Below are 21,751 nucleotides of genomic sequence, written 5' to 3'. Positions count from 1 at the left end.
TGGAGGAAAAACTGCCAGGTTACTGCCAAATTATGGATAGTCTTGTGCTGTGGACTTGTTCCCACCAGCAACTGGGCTGAGACTACCCAAAGGTTTCACTCCTTTCAGGTTCCACTTAGATTTCACTCAAGATCATTGCAGCCAGCAGAGAAAGGAGACTTTCATCGTGTTAGTCTGGGCAGGGTAGGAACTCAGACCTTAGAGCTGAAAGAATCATGCACTAACCGACTGAGTCATTCAACCATCTTGTATTTACTCTGAGTCAAAGATTAAAAAATTGGCTAAAAATTGACTCTGAACGTCCAGATATCCAGCACATTGGAAAAGACACTGCAGCCAATAAGGAACAGAACAGACGAAGTAAAGCACTGAGATGAGGCTTATATAAATAACCCAGTGTGGGATGCAACCATTCACAAATCTGTGAGAATGGCCTGGAGGATTCCAATGCAAAATCCTTAAAGAACCAAGGAGATGGTTTCTGGTAGGAACAATAGTATCAAGACCTGAAATGCTCAAGTGTAACAAGCTCATGTCTATTTTATTCAGTTAACTGTTGGCTGCAACTTGCATCAAGACACTCTTCCAAGCTTTATATTAATTCGCAGTAACCTTGAGAAATGAGTGAGCCTTTCAATGACAAATGTCCAATTAACTGCAGCAATCGACTGCTAAAAACAAAAAGAACGCACAAGTCAGTTTAATGTCATACTGACATTTTGACTTTAAAACGAAGCTTATTGATAACTTCTTCAGCCTGCCAAAACACACTGTTAGGAAAAAGAAACACTTGGAAAAAGTTGAGAGGTGCACTGATAACTGAGGGGTGTGAACCTGAAAGGAGTGACCAACCAAGTATGAACAGATCCTGGCCCTCTGAGTCAAGTTTAGTAACTTAAAATAGAACTGTATCACTTGACCACTGTGTGACATTTGCCGTGAATTTGACTAGAACATAATCCTGTTCCTTTTCATTTTGAGTAGATAATGTCCTTCTTGGGAAGTTTAAAGCATCTGGAGGCAAAACTGCTAAAGACTTTGTGTAAGTAGGAAAAAGCTGGTGATGTGAAACACTTCCACTGAGGAAATGACCAATTTATAAAATAAAACATGAAAACAGGAAAGGATGAAATAGTTAGCAACAAAAATCATGCTAAAAGGAGTAAGAGAAGAAAAGTGGAAAAAGAAACGGCAAAGGAAAACTAAAAGAGAGCCTTTGGGTATGCTTGTAGCAAAGTATTGCTCTTCAAACAGCACAGGGGACCGAGTGGTATACTTGGTTGGACACTGCCCTTTCACCTCTGCGGTCTGGGTTTGAATTCAGCCCAGACGGCTAGGCTGGAAGTGCTGTCCTTGCTAGCTGTCTCAAACCTGTTCTTAGAAGGCACGAATGCACAGCATAAAACTGGCCATGTTGAACTAAATTGGCTGTCTTACACAGAGAGGTCGGGAGCACCGTTCCCTCTAAGGCGCACACGTGCGCAACAGTGTTGTGTGCCACACACTTAAACATTCCATCCGCGCACCAAGCCAGTTTGTGTCGAGTTAGCTGATATCAGCGGTGGGAGCGCTGCCTGTGATTCTCTGTCCCGGGGCAAGGGTTTCTCCTCATGATCATTATCGAATGACCCCGACTGAAAGCTGTGGACGGCCAACTGGCCGGACGGTGGGTGATAGAAGATTGGATCTGTCTGTCCTCAGTGGTCAGATTCCTCGCTGACGTTCCCTGCCTGGGTGCACCTGTAGATAATGCCTGGTGGGTGAAGGACTGGAGGGTTTTCTGTGGCACTATCGGCCAGTGAGAGTTGACACCTTCAGAAGAGGGAGGGAGAACTTACAAGGGCAAAAGGAGAGTCGGCCCAGGCACGTTTGGAAGTCTCGCGATAAACCTCGTTACACAGCAGCCCAGGGTAACAGTAAACAGCGAGAGGTCAGTCGTACTGAGTCAGCCTGGCTGGCTGTGGGAGGCATATAAAGCTATTTGGTTACATGGCAGTGTTTGAATAGCTGAGTGTGATCCTGTGTGACACAAGCCAGCTGTTCCCCAGTATCAGCACTGCTCCATTAACCCATCACTCAGGACTTGGCAGCGCTCCTGTATTTGCACAGGGAATCGCTGGCTTCTTAAAGGGACAGTGCCCTTAGCAGTGTCCAACTGATGTTTGGTGTAAATCTTCAGTGGGTGTCACATGGGGCAATGGAATTGCTCCTCTCTGGCCTGTGAGATACCTTTAATTCACAGAAATCCCATCAGGGAGACTCTAAACTAGACATTTAGAATAATCTTGGCCATTAACAGGACATTTCAAATACACAGTCAAATCTGAATGGTTGACTGATAATAAATGATTGTTTTATAGAATGTGCTGCCTCTGGTCAGGGATTGTTACAGGTGGTGGTCATTGTGGATCTGTACAGGCCTCACTGTTTTGTATAGCATTCATGTCAGCTGTGGCTCAATGGGTAGCACTCTCTTACCTCTGACTCAGAAGGTGGTGGGTTCAAGTCCCACTCCAGAAACTTGAGTACATAATCCAGGCTGACACTCCAGTGCAGTACTGAAGGAGTGCTATACTATTGGAGGTGCTGTCTTTCGGATGAGTCATTAAACTAAGGCCCCATCTGTTCTCTTGAGTGGATGTAAAAAAAAATCCCACTTTTTGAAAAGCAGGTGTGTTCTCCCTGGTGTCCTGGCCAATATTTATCCCTCAACCAACATCACTAAAACTGATTATCCGGTCATTATCTCATTGCTGTTTGTGGGACCTTGCTGTGCACAAATTGGCTGCTGCCTTTCCTACATTACAACAGTGACTACACTTCAGAAGTACTTCATTGATTGTAAAGCGCTTTGGGACGTCTAGAGGTCATGAAAGGCGTTATAGAAATACCTTACCTTTCCTTAAATATATAACTTCAATCTTTGGAAACAAATGGGGAAACGGTGTGTATGACCAAACTGCACCCTGCCTTACACAGAGGCAGCCAAACGATGAGACCTGCAAGATGTACAATTGTAATGCAATAATTTTTTAAACCCTGCTGAGGATTCAACGGAGGATGGGGAGGCGGGGGTTGAAGCTTTAATTAAACTGCTCCCTATCCCAGAATTCACACTGACTGATTTGACAGCTGTTTTGTATTTCTGACTCAATTTAAAAATTCTGATTGCACACAATTTATTTCTGTTTGAATCGGTCATATAGCTGATTCAACAAAAAGCTAATTGGAATCGTTCCCATCAGATAATTTTTAATAAAACATAACGAGACTAGTCTGTTCAATCCTAGTACAACTTAAGAAATCCATTTCATAAATTATATAAATTTATCATCCAATATAACATTAAATTGTTACTATTATCTGTTTTTTTGTACATTTGTTCTGTTTGTTATATACCCTGAATAATGTTTGCTAAAAAGATGTTCCATTCAAAGTTGTGATTTTTTTTTTACGGTGATGCACACAGCCTTTATATCGGTGCACAAACCCAAGTTCATTCCGCACATGGCCGAAAAAAATTAGAGGGAACGTTGGTTGGGAGTATGGCTGGAGTACACAAAAGAAATGCCACACTGGCACAGTAGGCAGTGCTCTACTAGGTACGGCAGATCTTTGAAGCACTTATTTGTCCTCTGCAAAACAGAAGAAAAATAGACAGAAACCCATTATGCCAGGGTCTGACTCCACTGCAGTACTGAGGGAGTGCTGCTCTGCCGTAGATGTCTTTTTTTCGGATGAAACGTTAAACTGAGGCCCTGTCTGCCCTCAAAGGTGAACGTAAAAGATCCCACAGCACTATTTTGAAGAAGGTCAGGGGAGTTCTCCCGGTGTCCTGGCCAATATTTATCCCTAGACCAACATTACTAAAACAGATTTATCTGGTCATTTATCTCATCACTGTTTGTGGGACCATACATGCAAATTGGCTGCTGCATTTCCCTACATTACAACAATGACTACACTTCAAAAGTACTTCGTTGGCTGTGAAGCACTTTGGGACATCCTGAGGCCGTGAAAGGTGGTGCATAAATGCAAGCTCTTTTTCCTTTTTTTTTTCTTTTTCACTTTTCATCCTCAGAATATAGAAAATAATAAATTATCACATCTCCTGTGCTCAAATTTAATGTAAAAGTGGACCAGAGACAGGGCCTCTGACCAGAATGTGGGAATTCACTACTAACACTCCATGGAGCCCCCTTCCCATCTTCTACCTCTGATGGCTTCAGATGGACAGGACCATTGCTGTCAAGATGTACTGTCAACTATTGGACAAAGGAGGTCAGATGTGTATCTCTAATGGCTTTGCACTTAACAAGCATTAGCATATTAAAACATCTTATGTTACACTGCAAGGTCTCTGTTCTTTTACTGATGCATATCAGCCAGTTATTTCTTTAAATGAATCTGGTTTAAATCCTTTATGTATCATAACACAAAATGAAAGAAGCCAATATAATATATCGTAAACAAAATGCTTAATTTTTGTTACATTGATAATGTGCTATATAAATACAAGTTCTTCCTTTCTTTTCAGTGCAATGTGCACTCTAATACCTGTTCATGGTTTCCAACAATGATGCTAAACTTGTTTTCAACACAGAACAGCAGCAAGATCCACTTCAGCAAACTGAAAAATGAAGATGGTGTTCCAATGGGAAACAGAGCAAGTTTGTGTACAAAAACAGCACCAATGACTATCAAATGCTAGGGCACTTTTCAATGTTCAACAGCTTATAATTGGGGTACAGCTTCCTCAGTTCATAACTGCACTTGAACTTTGCAAAGATGCTGGTGATGTTTGCACTAACGGCTGATCCATTGTTACAGGTTTCATGAACCACGCAGTGATGGCTGTGTCCTCCAAGAGATGATGAAAGAAATGGGCAACATGGAGGAAGTTTATAGGCAACTGGAGAAGCAAAACAACCAACTGGTTAGTACTGGAATAGAATGATATGGAGGAAGTGGCCTTGGGCAATGAGATCAGACAGCAGGCCAACCTGGGCACTGGGACAGTGGGGCCATTCAGACAGTGAGGAGACTTGAAGTAGTGGGACCTTGTACACATAGAGAGGATGCCTGGGCAGTGGGATCAAGCAAACAGCAAACAGATCTGGGGCAGTAGGATCAGGTTCAGACAGTAAGGAGGCCCGGTACATTGAGACCACGTACTGACAGAAAGATAGTAGGACTAGAACAACCGAACAGTGAACTACACGGGGGGAGCTGACTGAAAGCTTCGAATCTTGATAATTGTAGAATCTTGCAGCCCAGGAGGCCATTCAGCCCATCGTGCCTGTGCCAGATCTTTGAAAGAGCCATCCAATTAGTCCCACTCCCCAGCTCTTTCTCCATAGTCCTGCTATGTTTTCCTCTTCAAGTGTTTATCCAGTTCCCTTTTGAAAGTTACTATTGAATCTGCTTCCACCACCCTTTCAGGCAGTGCATTCCAGATCATAACCACTCGCTCACAAAAAAAAAATCTCATCTTTCCCCTGGTTCTTTTGCCAAAGCACAAAAATTCACTAGAAAATATAATTTTAAAAAAATCTTCTCTTTACTGGCCTAATAGATCTTGGCCCTCATTCTAATTGCTATGCAGCAATTGCATCATTTTATTGGTGCCAATGGTGAATTGGTGAAGCTGCATGGAAAGTACAAAGAATTCTCATACCTACTCAGGACTAAGGATACAGCTTTGAGCTCCATTTGGAGGCACCTAACGTAAAGTTAAGTCCTGGCTTTTAGCTGAACATTAGGAAAGTTGAATAATAAAGAACCACAGCCCCCAGCGCACCCACCCACACACTAATCTCACACACAGGAACCCCACCAGGCCAAGCATCAAGCAAAGGAAAACTTTAAGAGCCCAACAGGCCATGCAGCCTGTATTCTAGCTGGCCATACATCACTGGGTATTAACATTGAGTGCGATTTGCTGTGACAGTTCAAAAAGGAATAGGACAAGTTCCTCACTGGCTAATATCACTACGTCCAGAACGTAGGTGTGATTGGGCTTGTACCTCACGGTCACTGTGATCTCTTGTTTTTGGAGAGGAATGTCCCAGAATTTTTTCACCTGAATTGGCCTAGGACTTTTTTTGCCTCTCCCAGGAGATTACAAGACTACTAGAGAAAGGGAACACTGGGAGTCACAATGCTTTGTTTCGTCATGACTGTTTGGGAAAGGCTTGTTGGACCAACCATTCTTTCGCTGTCTATCTTTTTGTATATTTAACAGGATAGACTGCATTATACTTAAGTCAAGAATAATTGAGTGACTTCAGGAGTTTTGCTTAGCTTTTGCAGTAGGGGGTCTCTCCACGACTTGCTGGCTATGACCCACAGATCAGTCCCCTAGAACAATGACACTAAGACCGGTGTCCCCCTATAAGGTTGCACGCTGGCATGTGACTATCTCTCCAGTTTTTTTAAACATCCAGGGAGTACTGCCTCACTATAAGCTGTATCTTTGCTCCTCTGTGCATAGCTTTGACCCTCACGTGTAGATAATGCAAACCGAGCCAGGACACATGCAGAACGTTTTCACCAGAGTGCAGAGCAGCACATTTAGGAGGAGCGTAGAGTGCTCGGGCACAAGCCAGCCTCATTTTAATACCGTGGGTGAGCTCTAGTCATGGAACACCCCAGTGATTGGGTGAGCAAGAAATTGTGTGCTGCTGCAGCATTTCAAGTTTGGAAGGCAGCAGCCTTGTAACCAAAACACACATCTGACAGGAGCACAGAGGATACCCTGTTTCTCCACCACAACCTTCTATTAATGCAACATAGTGAGCATATATGTTACTTATTTATGAGAAATACAGTCTTATTGGCCTTCGTTCTGGGATACCTTTTAAAGGAATCTGGAGCTATATCTTGGGCATTATTGCACGAAGACCACAGTTAATATGGAACCATTAGCGGCACAAAGCTAATCAGAGGGCTGTGTGGTAGCATGTAGATATGTAATAAATAAAGGAACTAGGTTTCAAAGGTAAGTTTAATGTTGAGGGTTAGTGCATGAAAACAATCTTTTTGACCTTTCGAGAAGAGTAAAGTTTACAATCATTGTAAATGTACTGTTTGTACTGAGCGCTTCATTTACCTGTTTGATGTTCAATAAATTTTATCTGGTGAATTATAGACTGAGCTGCAGGCTAATAGAAGCCTATTTATAAATTGTTTGCATTTTTTAGTCTACATCTAAAGGGCTGAGAACTGTTGATGCTGTTTGGTCTGTGTATAATGTGTATTTCAATTTTACTACAGGAGCAGCAAAGGGAGAGCCTTCTTGGCCAGTTCACTTTCTATGAGCAGGAGGTAAGCCAGTGTTTTCTATTGTCCATCCTCTTCATGCTATTGCCCTCAGATTGCCTCATGTTTATCTCACTTCTCCCCGCAGTGTGTCCCGTGCACCCGCTGTGTCTCCCCCCGCGCGGTGTCCCGTGCACCCGCTCTGTCTCCCCGCGGGCGGTGTCCCGTGCACCCGCTCTGTCTCCCCGCGCGCGGTGTCCCGTGCACGGCACTAAATTGAGCCACGTAGCATCCATTGTTTTGGCGCTACACGGCCTCTCCAACATCCAAGATGACGTCTTGGTTGTGCATGTCCATTTCCAGCGAGACGTGCGCTGGACGCCATCTTAGTATAGGAGTTAGCGCATGTGCAAATACCGAACGACGGAAGCATGTAAAGGAGAAAATGGATACAATCAGTGTGCAACGCTGATTTAAAGTGATAGACACATTTTTGGGACTTAACGCTCAACCCAACGCACACTTTTAACTCCAACCATCTGAACCTGTCTTAGAATGCCGAGAGGACCCCCACCAGAGCTATTTAAAGGGACCATGCAGGGCTTACAGGTTAGTGGCTGGATTATTGCTTCTGGCTGCCGAGACATTTATAACTGTTCTTGGAGGTCTCCTTTATTTGAATCCTAGGACTAGTGGACATAGCCTAACATTTAGAGCCAGGACGTGCAGGAATGAAGTTAGGAAATGCTCCTATACACAAAGGGTGGAAGAAGTTTGGAATGCTCTTCTGCAGACGGCAGATGATACTAGCTCAATTGTGAATGTTAAATCTGAGATTGATAGATTTCTGTGAACCAAGGGTATTAAGGGATATGGGGCTAAGGTGGGTATATGGAGTTAGGTCACAGGTCCACCATGATGCCATTGACTAACAGAACAGGCTCGAGGGGCTAAATGCTACTGCCACTTGCTGCCTCCTGATATGCGGCTTCCCCTACAAGAAAGCGGGACGTGTCTGGGTGATGTGCCTGTCATGGTTGAATAGCTGCCAGTGTGTGTGGCCTGTCAGTTGTGGGTGGCCAGCTTCCAATAGTGGTAATATGTAAGGGTGAGAGGAAGCATCTGATTGGAAGAGTTGAGTCGTGATGTAAAGAGTTTATTGGTATGTGGGTGATGGGGGTGTAGTGCGTGGTGCAGTTGGTAGGAGACGCCACTCGACAGTTGACCTCACTCACCTTGACCACTCATGTCAAAGTATTGAAACTTTGAATTTCTTCCTGCACTGCATCCATGTTCATGATGCTGTGTGCCTGGCATTGACTTCGTCCCCCGCTGCCTTCCGCTGTCTTTTGGGTGTACGTCTGGAGGGCTTCTTGCCGCCCCCCCCCCCCCCCCACTGCGGCTATAGGATGAACCTCCTCTGTCCACCTCTTGCACCAAGGCTTCTAGTGCATCAGCAGAGAACCTTGGTGCTCACACTCTTGCAAGCCTGGTACAAACTCAGATCGGCAGATTGGTGAGGTCTGGCATGCAGATTGGAGGAATTGAGATTTAGTAGTGTGCAATCGTTATTCAATGTTTTAACATAACTCATCAGTTTGTAAACATAAGGACGGGAACTGCATCTGTGTTTTGCATGTGCGATGTCTGATCTCAGTTCACACTCCGTGCAGACAGCAGACTGTTATTTTCAGCAAATAACAGGTACCAGCTACCTTTAAGAGATTTTTAAGAGACAGCCTGCCTTTAAGAGATTGGGGCTTTTTCTGCTGGCGGGAAGTGCGAATTGCATTGAATCCTTGTGTGAACGCTGATTCGGAACGCTGCTTGAAGGTAAGTCTTCAGGCCTTATGAGGGTCTCGTCCTGCCTGCGCAGGGGTCGTTGGGCGTGGGGGCAGAGCGGATCGCGCAATATGTCCTGCACACCCACTCTCTTCCCCGCGCAGTGCGTCCTGTGTACCCGCGCACAGTATATCTTGTGCACCCGCTCTCGCCCCGCGCGTCCTGTGCACCCGCTCTCTCCCTCCCTGCACGCAGTGCGTCCTGTGCACCTGCTATCTCCCCGCACGCAGTGTCTCCCTTTGCACTACATGGCTGCATTTTTAGAGAAATTGTGATGTATTATGTGAGAGATGTGTTTTGGGTCTCTGACAGCTGGACGATTCAAGTTTCATTGGCAATCACTGGCATTTTGCAGAGTTGGAAAATTTGGATACACTAAAATACTCACTGCATTTCATTGCACTGTCTGCAAGACCATATTCTCTTCATTGCCAGTGACCACATATAACACACCTCCTATGACATTTTCCGTACAACAGCAGCAAAGAACCTCTCTAGCAGTGCACTGCATTGTAATGATGAATTGCTCGAACTGGTGAGGTCACTGGGCAGACACACTGTTTCTCATTCTTGTTTTGATCCAGATTGACAAGCTGGAGAATCAGAGATGTCAGCAGGAGCACATTGTCGAGGACATGATCAGTAAGGCAAAGTTCCTTCATGTAAGTTGCATTTCACTGTGACAAATATAGCAGTGATATTCAAGTGTTGTTACAGAAATGTTTATACAAAAATACTCCTGGTATCTGACAACTACATGTGTTTTACAGGAGGTGCTGGATGAAGCCAGAATATTATCTGAAGACAGAGATCACATCATAACTGTGGTAAAATGCCTTCAATCCTTCCTCAGGATACACAGTTCCACGATAGACCAAGTCCAGGCAAAGCTGAGCCTACTCACTCAGTCTGGCTGCTCTGGTCACTGGGTCATGGAGGTGTTCAAGAAAAATAGATTGAGCCTCAACTTACGGGCTGAAGTGTCAGGGGTACGGCGGAGGGGCTGGGAGACAGGGAATCTTAAGGTAGTTCTGCACGGCTGTGCTAGTTGCAGGATAAGTGTTATTTTATCCTCCCAGGGACGCATATTTCCAGCCAGCCAATCTGTTGTCAGACACCACCCAGAAGTGGAGCTGGCAAATCCGGTGACAGTGCACCAGGCCCAGGAAAATGTTTCTGTCCTTTGCCACTAGAACAAGGCAAGTGGGGCAGTTTAGATTTCTTATGTAGTCGACGGTGAAAGAGCCTTTTTTTGCCGTCAGCTGCAGTTTTATAATTTAAAAAGCACCTATAGCCTCTAATGAGCTCAAATGAGGAAGCATGTAGATCAGACAAGAGGGCATAACTCCCTGACTCTATACTGTTCCATCATGTCAGGTCAAAATATACATTGGATGTAGGGCAAAGCTCCATCGATTGTGCTCCTAGAACGTGCCTTAGCTGTAAGCACAGAAGAATATCTCTCCTGCAGCAGTCTAACTTTTTCATTTCCTACACAGTTATTAACTAAGTACCATGTTGGGCCTGAACTGTAGCGAGGTTTGTTCTGTCAACTTCTGATCACTTAATAACCGGGATTGACACGGCCCCAAACTCAGCCTGTTACCTCACACATACTTTTAGAAAAATCTTTAGCTGTTATCCATTGCTTGTTCCAACTATCCTAAATCAGGGATGTTCAAGACTTTTGTCTTCATGGACCACTGGTTCATACCATCGGGTCCTTGTAAAAGTTTAAATCCACATTCGCATTAATTTGCATTGATCGCTAATTGCTTATGTTAACATATGTGTTCTGACAGAACTTATTCACCATTGAGATAACAGCATTAAGGAAGTGGTAACAGGGCTCTTAGAAAATCATAGTATGATTAGGCAGAGTCAACATGGTTTTATGAAAGGGAAATCGTGTTTGCCAAATTTATTAGTTTTTTGAGGATGTAACTAGCAGGGTAGATAAAAGTGAACCAGTGGATGTAGTACATTTGGATTTTCAAAAGGCATTTGATAAGGTGTCACATAAAAAGTTGTTACACAAGGTAAGGGCTCATGGGGTTGGGGTAATATATTAGCATGGGTAGAGGATTGGTTAAAGGGCAGAAAACAGAGAGTAGGGGTAAACGGGTCATTCTCAGGTTGGCACGCTGTAACTAGTGGGTGCCGCAAGGATTGGTGCTTGGGCCTATAATCTATATTAATGACTTGGATGAAGGAACAGAGTGTAATGTATCCAAGTTTGCTGACGATACAAAGCTAGGTGGGAAAGTAAGCTGTGAGGAGGACACAAAGAGTCTGCAAAGGGATATAGACAGATTAGGTGACTGGGCAAAAAGATGGAATTGATGTGGGGAAATGTGAGGTTATGCACTTCGGTAGGAAGAATAGAAAAACAGATTTTTAAATGGTGAGAAACTATTAAATGTTGGTGTTCAGAGAGACTTAGGTGTCCTCGTACAAAAAAACCCAAGAAGTTAGTATGCAGGTACAGCAAGCAATTAGGAAAGCAAATGGCATGTTGGCCTTTATTGCAAAAGGGTTGGAGTACAAGAGTAAGCAAGTCTTACTACAGTTGTACAGGGCTTTAGTGAGACCTTACCTGGAGTACTGTGTACAGTTTTGGTCTCCTTATCTAAGGAAGGATATACTTGCCTTGGAGGCAGTGCAACGAAGGTTCAATAGATTCATTTCTGGGATGAGAAGACTGTCTTATGAAGAGAGGTTGAGTAGAATGGGCCTATACTCTCTGGAGTTTAGAAGAATAAGAGGTGATCACATTGAAACATATAAGATTATGAGGGGGCTTGACAGGGTAGATGCTGAGAGATTGTTTCCCTTGGCTGGAGAGTCTAGAACTAGGGGGCATAGTCTCAGGATAAGGGGTCGGCTATTCAAGACTGAGATGAGGAGGAATTTCTTCATGCAGAGGGTTGTGAATCTTCGGAATTTTCTACCCCAGAGGGCTGTAGATGCTGAGTCATTGAATATATTCAAGGCTGAGATGGATAGATTTTTGGACTTTAGGGGAATCAAAGGATATGGGGATCGGGCAGGAAAATGGAGTCGAGGTCGAAGATCAGCCATGATCTGATTGAATAGCGGAGCAGGCACGAGGGGCCAAATGGCCTACTCCTGCTCCTATTTCTTATGTTCTTATTAGGAGCAGCCTTTTCCAAACCTCTATGCCCAGAAAATTCAAAGAAGTTAAACCAGTGAATATAGGACCAAGCTATGTGGGATTTGAGGGCCAGATTGCTAGAGCTGTGGGCCATGGGTCTCAGTGTGGACTACCCTGTCCTAAACTCTGCTTCTCTCCACTGAGCTTTTCTCATTCCTTTCAGAAAAACCTGTACATTGATCAGCTGATGAACACACTTGAGATGATGTTGAAATCAAACATGGTAAGTCATGTTGCTCAGAGGGGTTAGGGTTTAACAATCCTGTAACCATGTAGCACTGCAGCTGTAGATACTAACACAGTAAACGAGTGTTACTTTAACAAGTTTGAGACAGTCACCCTGCTTCAGTGACATACAATGTCTATGGAACTAGAGGAGTTGTATATCTGTCCAAGAATGTAGAAGACAGTCTACCCCGCTGTTTCTAAATTAGTGGGATTACTAGACTAGGGCTAGTGAGGCAGTCAGCCTAAAGGCCACCAACTGGAATAAGGCACCTGCTAACAAAGTCATGGACAACTCAGAAGTACAATTTCAAAATTTATGGACAACATGAAATTGGGGGGGGGGTAGTTAATACAAAGGAAGAATGTATTAAAATGCAAGAGGACATTAATAAATTTGCACAATGGGTGTGTAATTGGCAAGTGAATTTCAATATAGATAATTGTAAGGTGGTGCATTCTGGTAGGAAGAATAAGGAGGCCACATACTGCTTGGATAATTGTCTAAACGGAATAGAGGAACAAAGGGATCTGGAGGTACAGATACACAAATCACTAAAAGTAGTGACGCAGGTTAATAAGGCCATAAAAAAGGCAAACCAAGCACTGGGTTCATTTCTAGAGGGATAGAAGTGAAAAGCAGAGAAGTTATGTTAAACTTGTACAGAACCTTGGTTGGACCACACTTGGAGTACTGTGAACAGTTCTAGTCTCCATATTACAAAAAGGATACAGAGGCATTGGAGAAGGTACAAAACAGATTCATGAGGATATACTTAACAGGCTGGGGCTCTGTTCTCTAGAAAAGAGAAGGCTGAGGGGTGAGCTGATAGAGGTCTTTAAAATAATGAAAGGGTTTGATAGAGTAGATGTAGATAAAATGTTTCCATTTGTGGGGGAGTCCAAAACTAGAGGTCATCAATATAAGATAGTTACTAATAAATCCAATAGGGAATTCAGGAGAAACTTCTTTACCCAGAGAACAGTTAGATACATTTAAGGGGAAACTGGATAAGCACACAAAGGAGAAAGGAATAGAAGGGTATGCTGATAGGGGTAGATGAAGTAGGGAGGGAGGAGCATAAACGCCAACATAGACCAGTTGGGCTGAATGGCCTGTTTCTGTGCTGTGGACTCAATGTAACTCAAGAACTTCCTTCAACTTAACATTGGTAAGACCAAAGCCATCCTGTTCAACTCTCACCAAAAACTCCACATCGTGCCACTTAGCTCCATGGTTGAGCCCTTCACTGTGTGAAACTCAACGTATTATTAGCTGAGCTTCAAACCCCACATCCTAACCACCAACGACACTCCCTGCCCTTTTCTATCTCTGCAACATCGGTGCCTTGGATCTACCTCACCTCTGTTAAAACATTTATCTGCGACTCGAGTACTCCAAAGTTCTACATGCCGCTCCTAAATTTAACCCTTCGTGTTCTAATGTCTAAAACTACGCCATCAACATCCTATCCTGCTACCTTATCACCCAATATTAGCTCCCAATCCCTCTACACAATGATTTTAAAATCCTTCTCATCTACAACCCCCTCCATAGTCTTGCCTCGCCACTCTGCACCTCTGCAAATTCCTTCAGTGCTATGTTCTACCCTTGTAGCTGTGGCCTCTTTTGCATCCCTCTCAGCCATAGCCTTCAGCCATCCCAGCCCCATACTCTGAAATGCTCTTTCTAAATCCCTTCACCCTTGCTACCTCTCTCCTTCAAAACACACCTTAAAATCTACTTCTAGTGAGGGAGTACTGCACTGTTGGAGCTCCTGTCATTCAGATGAGATGTTAAACAGAGGGCGTGTCTGCTACCTCAGGTGCACGTAAAAGTTCACATGGCATTATTCAAAGAAGAATAGGGGAGCTCTCCCTGATGCCCTGGTAAACATTTAGTCCTCAACCAACATCACTTTTTAAAAAAAAAATACTGGACTTATGTGGGACCTTGCTATGGGCAAATTGGCTGTGACCTTTGACTACACTTCAAAAAGTACCACATTAGCTGTGAAGCACTTTGGGATGGCCTGAGGTCTTGAAAGGCTCTATATAAATGTAAGTTTTCTTTCTTTTTTGAATCTTGCCCTCGGTCATCACTCCTAATCCATCTCCTACTATTGTCTGGTTGTTTTTGTCGCTGTGAGGCACGTTGGGAGGTTTTATTACATTAAAGGTGATATATAAATGCAAGTTGCAGTAATGAAAGAAATTAGTAGGATTGGGGGGGGGGGGAGTGGGACTGAAGGTCTTTAGCATGGGGGCTGGAAGAGAGAGACAGAGAGAAGGAAGGGAAGAAAGAAAGAAAGGAGTGATCCTGACACAGCTTTCAACAGGTAGAAATTCATAGCAATCACGCTGCATGAGCAGAAACAAAGAGCAGGTGATGAAAAACCTTGCCATCTACTAGCACACATACTTCCTCACCCCATCAATCACCAGACCAGTTCCCACTCCAGGAGTCAACACTGTATAGCTCATTAGTTCATTTCCCACTTAGGATTAAGCAGGTCACCACTATTCTGCACTGGCTCATTTTTCAAATGGATGCTCTATTGCACTGATCTACAGCAGCATCATTGATTTGTCTCTACAACTTTTTCCATAGCATCTAAAAGATGAATGCACTCATCTACAGAAAGAGCTGAAGAGCTTGGAAATAACACAGTGAGTATCTAACCCATAGCTAGTGCATGACTTTGTGTAGGCTGCCACACACATGGTGCATGTCCTTTCTATACTGAACAGAACTGAAACCATGAAATTACACAGCACTGGTTACCACCATTTCTAGTCCAGCTGAGTGCTCACTCATTGCTGCAACATTAAGAATTCATCATAATGACGTAAAAGGTATCAGGAAAATTGGCACCCACTTCCACTTTACACAATCACTTCGTGAATGTGATTCAAAGAATCTAGAGACTGCATAACAGTGCAAGAGCTCAGAGTTACATGAACTGCAGAGACAAATCTGCTTTAGGAAACAAGAAGGCTGCTAAAGCAAGGGTGCTGAGCACCCAGTGTGCAGTAATCGAGACTAGACATCATCCCTTAATTGTAACATTCTCCAGTACATTCCTCACTCCGCATTTCCCACTAATACATTCTCTAATATGCTGCTCAATCTGATCTCCACATCTCTCACTAAAACATTCTCTCGTATACTGCTCAATCTGATCCACTCTGCATCTCTCACGCTCTAACGTGCACATGCTGTAAAACTGTAACAATACCAAGGTGTTTTGGATACTTCAGAGTAGTGTAGTGAAGAAAGAGAAGTATATCGGAGCAGGGCTGGGAGAGGATCAGAAAGTATTAAGAGGGGGCATAGGTACATCAGATAGCACTGCAGTGAGGTGGGGGGGTTACATCAGACTGTTGCACTGAAAGATGTGGGCTACAGTAGTCTTATAGGAAGGAGATGGGTGTGTTGGTGAGGGATGTGGGTATGTATCAGAGTATTATGGTGAGGGGTCAGGGTATATCCAAGTTAGTGAAAGATGTGGCGTAAATCAGAATGTTAGTTAGCAGGTGGCACATCAGTATTACAGTGTGAGATGTAGCATAAATGAGAATGATACAGTGAGACATATGAGGGAATATATCAGTTATTATTAGGGTGTGCGGTATCTCAGTGTTAAAATGAGGAGTTTGGGTACATCTGTGCTGGTGTGGGGTATATCAGTGTTATAGTAAGAGGATGAAGATTTCAGTGTTACAGTAAGTTATGGGGGTATATTAGCATTACTGGGGTTTACTAAAATGCTCCCCAGCCCAATGTACAAGTCTCCCTCTCACGCTGTCTGATTCGTTACTGAGCAATTTATAGCTCCCTTATTAATAAAAACTATAAAATACTATTCCAAATAAAATGCATTTTTCCACTTTCAACCTACACATCAAGAACTTTTGTCATACCACAGGGGAGGGAGCTCACAAGAAGAATAGTGTCCCTTTAAGAGTTTCTGCTGAATGACTAGCTCCTATTTTTTATATGGAGGTTGAACTTCATTCAGAATCTATGTTTGGGTTTGCATAGTTTACAGACCAATAGTGTTATGGAGGGAGAAGGCTTGGCCACCTCAGCAGAGAAATATTACACTGTGCAGAGAATTTGTCTAACAAATGGGACACTATAGGATTACATTTCACCCTCCCAGCAACGGAGGCACTTCAGCACGTCTACTAATGGGACGATCACAAGTTTACATCGGCAGTTTGCATTATAAATGTGGCCATGGAATGACTTTAAAATGGGGGCTGAACTATGTCACCACACTCTGAACCAATCATTCCCCACCCACTAACCTTGCTTCGCCTGAAGATTACACAGTCTCCATTGCCCATGTGCAATGCCACGGGAGATTGACTCATGTATTAAAAGATATGGTGCTCATGTCTTAAGTGTAACATTTACATTCTGTAACATTTCTGGCATACCGGTCAAGCTTAAACCTACCTATTTATTACACTGACCTGTTAATGACTCAAGTTTAATTTTTAAAAATCAGTTTAAACATCTCCCAGCTCAATCACGAATGCTAAGTGAAACCTGTAAACATTGGGCCCCTCACCTGCTCATTCTTGCTGCCTCTTGGTTCCTCCACCACCCCACCCCCTCACTGCAGAGTGCCCATGTCAATCCTCACACTTCCTAGCCTCTGATCCACACCCTGAGAAAAGCACTATAGCCGCATTGCCAGACGGGAGCTGGCTTTGTCCAGAAGGTACTTTAAAAGAATTTAAAAGTTTGTTCCTAGGGTTCCCCACAAACTATTTTCCCAGCACTGAAACGGGGAGCTGTATCTTCATTATTTAAAGTACATTGTGTGCTTACGCAGTAATTACCAGCACAGAGTCATTCTTACAGTAAGAGCACTTTAAGCACTTTAAATAACTAAAGCAATCTGCCAGTTTAGTGCTGTGTTAGCACTGTGGTAAAACATTAGTGAGGGTGGGAAAACAAATTCACAAAGGCTTACATAGTCTTCTTTATCTCCTCCCCCCCCACCTTAAAAATACTACCCGACCCCAACATCATCACATCCCAGGTCCTCTCCCACCCAACATCATCACATCCCAGGTCCTCTCCCACCCAACATCATCACATCCCAGGTCCTCTCCCACCCATCATCACATCCTAGGTCCTCTCCCACCCAACATCATCACATCCTAGGTCCTCTCCCACCCAACATCATCACATCCCAGGTCCTCTCCCACCCATCATCACATCCTAGGTCCTCTCCCACCCATCATCACATCCCAGGTCCTCTCCCACCCAACATCATCACATCCCAGGTCCTCTCCCACCCATCATCACATCCTAGGTCCTCTCCCACCCATCATCATCACATCCCAGGTCCTCTCCCACCCAACATCATCACATCCCAGGTCCTCTCCCACCCATCATCACATCCTAGGTCCTCTCCCACCCAACATCATCACATCCTAGGTCCTCTCCCACCCAACATCATCACATCCCAGGTCCTCTCCCACCCATCATCACATCCTAGGTCCTCTCCCACCCATCATCACATCCCAGGTCCTCTCCCACCCAACATCATCACATCCCAGGTCCTCTCCCACCCATCATCACATCCTAGGTCCTCTCCCACCCATCATCACATCCCAGGTCCTCTCCCACCCAACATCATCACATCCCAGGTCCTCTCCCACCCATCATCACATCCTAGGTCCTCTCCCACCCATCATCACATCCCAGGTCCTCTCCCACCCAACATCATCACATCCCAGGTCCTCTCCCACCCAACATCATCACATCCCAGGTCCTCTCCCACCCATCATCACATCCTAGGTCCTCTCCCACCCAACATCATCACATCCTAGGTCCTCTCCCACCCAACATCATCACATCCTAGGTCCTCTCCCACCCAACATCACATCCTAGGTCCTCTCCCACCCAACATCATCACATCCTAGGTCCTCTCCCACCCAACATCATCACATCCCAGGTCCTCTCCCACCCAACATCATCACATCCCAGGTCCTCTCCCACCCAACATCATCACATCCCAGGTCCTCTCCCACCCAACATCATCACATCCTAGGTCCTCTCCCACCCAACATCATCACATCCTAGGTCCTCTCCCACCCAACATCATCACATCCTAGGTCCTCTCCCACCCAACATCATCACATCCTAGGTCCTCTCCCACCCAACATCATCACATCCTAGGTCCTCTCCCACCCAACATCATCACATCCTAGGTCCTCTCCCACCCAACATCATCACATCCTAGGTCCTCTCCCACCCAACATCATCACATCCTAGGTCCTCTCCCACCCAACATCATCACATCCCAGGTCCTCTCCCACCCAACATCATCACATCCTAGCGCGCAATCCTCTCATCTCTCCAACTGTCCCAGATCCCTGCGGCCTCTGCAGTATTTGCCACTTTCCCTGCCAGTGCTCCCAGCTTGCTGCGCCACTTTCCCAGAGTTCAGCATCCCATCCACTGCTCCCAATTCCCACCATCCAATAGATCCCTTACATCACTCCAAATCCTGTAACCCCTCTGCCAATCTTTCCAGTCCCGGAGATTCCCATCCCAGTACATCCACAAGCTCCTTCCCCAACATTCCTATATCCAAGACCACTTCCCTGCCCCCACCCAGAACTGCCACACCCAGCAGGCCCTTTCACCCACTCCAGATCCTAGAACCCTTCCCTAGTACTCCCAGACCCAATACCCCTCTGTTCCTGCCATTCTCTTCCCTCTAGACCCCTTGAACTACCTCCCAACACTACCAAACATAACCTGCAACCCCCTGCATTTTCAAACATCTTTCCTGCCACCATCCTGTGTATTCTGTCCTTTAAATAAAGCAAAACATAAAATTGAGTACGTAAGTAAAAGATACAATTTCCACAGAAATATGGACAGTCACATAATACAACTGAAAATATCACAAGCAGTCCCATAACATTTTATAATAAAAATGAATCATTCAATTGTAAGTCAGTGATCGTTATATTTTAGTGATAAAAGAACATATCCTCCGACTGACCATGAGCAATGCCACGGGAGATTGGCCAGCACACGTAAATAGAAGTCTCGCAGCGAACACACGTTAAGACTTATACTCCAAAGTATCAAAAAAAAAGCCAAGCATTTCCTGATAGTTTTTCTGACCTTGGGGAAGAGCCAGGGACGTTCAAGTAGCTGGCATTCTAGAAACAATTACTCTCCAATGGACCTTGAGATGTGCCTATTGGCTCGAGGCTTTAAGGGGACCCACCGCTTTATACACAGATCCACCTCAGCAGCAGAATAATCCACTGTGCGTTCCATGGCAATAATATTCCTGCCCTTATAAACCAATGTATCCTCCAACATATAACTATGATCAACTTTTTTCTTAACCTATTCTATTCCATTGCTATTTTAGTCTAAAAGGACTGGAACAAGCTGTGGAGAATGATGTGCAGCCAGAAACACCAAGAGCTTCCTCCTTCACCTTTTGTTTCCCGTTCCTTCACAGAAACAAAACCAAGGCACCAAAGGACAAGGTGAGCAAGTGTCCTCAAACTCAGTGCTGTTCTAGGGGATGGTTTTTATGAGAAATCAGAATCGCCTTCATTAAGATCCTTTGCCAAAGTTATCTGGGTTAGTTATCAGGAAATGTGGGTAGTAACATAAGAAATAGCAGCAGCAGTAGGCCATATGGCCCCTCGAGCCTGCGCCGCCATTGAATAAGATAATGGCTGATCTTCGACCTCAACTCTAATTTCCCATCCGATCCCCATATTCCTCGATTCCCTTAAGGTCCAAAAATCTATCGATCTCGGTCTTGAATATACTCAATGACTGAGCATCCACAGCCCTCTGGGTAGAGAATTCCAAAGATTCACAACTTTGAGTGAAGGAATATTTCCTCATCTCAGTCCTAAATGGACGATCCCTTAGCCTGAGACTATACCCGCCCCCCCCCCCCCCCCCCCCCCCAAGTTCTAGACTCTCCAGCCAGGGGAAACAGCCTCTCAGCATCAATCCTGTCAAGCATTTCCAAGAATCTTGTGTGTTTTAATGAGATCACCTCTCATTCTTTTGAATTCCGGAGAGTATAGGTCCATTCTGCTCAATCTTTCCTCATAGGACAACCCTCTCACCCCAGGAATCAATCTAATGAACCTTTGTTGCACTGCCTCTAAGGCAAGTATATATCCTTCCTTAGGTACAGAGACCAAAACTATACACAATACTCCAGGTGTAGTCTCATCAAAGCCCTGTACAACTGTAGCCTTACTCTTCCTTACTCTTGTACCCCAACCCCCAGTAACAGGTTTGCCTTCAACAATGCTATTTAACTGACTGTATTCAATACTGGAACTGAATCACCACCTGCAGGTCCTGTAAGGAACCCTGAACAAACAGCTGCAATTGTTTGACTTTTGTTCTACATTTAAAAAAAAAATTTCCTCCTCTCCTGAAGGCACTTGACTCATGCTGACCTAGGTTCACAGGTGCCCTCCAGTACTTCATGCAAGTGGCTATTTATACGTGAGCCTTGACAGTAAGCATTGGCAGGATTCTGTCTTCACCTGACATCCCCATTACATGCACTTCCAGCAGATTGCCAGATAGTGATCAGGAACATTCAGCCCCTCGTGCCTGTTCCACCATTCAGTTAGAAAACAAATGGAAGCCTCAGTCAATTCTGCAATCCTTTACTCAGGTGCTGTGACTGACTGAAATTGGCTAACTGAACACAGGTGGGGGGAATCAAACCTGGAACCTTCCTGGTCTGTATAACTCACTAGATAAACTCACAGCCATCAGAAGGGCCATGGTGGAGGACTTTACACCAAATAAATATGGTAAGAAACAGAGGCATGTCCCTTTATAACACTGCTCTTTTTCACTTACAGAGAGGTCACAGTTTGAGGTGCAAATGAAGAGCAGAGAGAGGCTGGTTTTATTTTGTATTCCTTTCTGTCCTTTGTTCTGTATTTTAAAACATTTAAACCGTATTTCCTTTTCCCATGAAGTCATGTGTTTGTGTGTGTTTTTGCTTTAAAAGAAAATCACAGCACTCCTTTTTAATCAGACCCAGTCCTTTCGAGTGAGCCCAAAGCCTGCATTCACATGCCCACCCACAGGAGAGGATAGAGCTGTGCCCAGTGACTGTGCACATATTTATTCATTCTTATGCACTCTCTTGCTACCAATTTTTCACCAGCTCCCAGCAGCAGGATTTTGCAGTAGTGGCAACAGGAACT

At 44.4% G+C, this 21,751-nt stretch overlaps 2 protein-coding genes across 2 annotated transcripts in view; one reads left to right on the top strand and one right to left on the bottom strand.

Moving 5' to 3' along the window:
* The window catches only part of pdpr (pyruvate dehydrogenase phosphatase regulatory subunit), a 92,201-nt gene that overhangs the window by 17,315 nt on the left and 53,135 nt on the right, over nucleotides 1–21,751 (bottom strand). The gene's annotated exons all lie outside the window — the stretch shown is intronic.
* Nucleotides 433–21,509, top strand: LOC137333521 (protein KASH5-like). The gene is made up of 10 exons (XM_067997714.1): nucleotides 433–484; nucleotides 985–1,042; nucleotides 4,831–4,936; nucleotides 7,276–7,326; nucleotides 9,687–9,764; nucleotides 9,873–9,929; nucleotides 12,441–12,500; nucleotides 15,114–15,172; nucleotides 19,921–20,041; nucleotides 21,401–21,509. Exons 1-10 carry the CDS (start codon nucleotides 475–477, stop codon nucleotides 21,425–21,427), a joined length of 627 nt encoding a protein of 208 aa, XP_067853815.1. The 5' UTR covers nucleotides 433–474; the 3' UTR covers nucleotides 21,428–21,509.

The sequence above is a fragment of the Heptranchias perlo genome, chromosome 16, assembly GCF_035084215.1.
Source record: "Heptranchias perlo isolate sHepPer1 chromosome 16, sHepPer1.hap1, whole genome shotgun sequence".
NCBI lineage: Eukaryota > Metazoa > Chordata > Chondrichthyes > Hexanchiformes > Hexanchidae > Heptranchias > Heptranchias perlo.
Note: the sequence above shows the minus strand (reverse complement) of the source record. Positions and strands in the feature narration are given on the sequence as shown.

Coding starts and splice junctions, on each gene's coding strand:
- LOC137333521 (XM_067997714.1), top strand. Junction 9,765..9,872: donor GTAAGGCAAAGTTCCTTCAT/GTAAGTTGCATT, acceptor TGTGTTTTACAG/GAGGTGCTGGATGAAGCCAG. Junction 12,501..15,113: donor TGATGTTGAAATCAAACATG/GTAAGTCATGTT, acceptor CTTTTTCCATAG/CATCTAAAAGATGAATGCAC.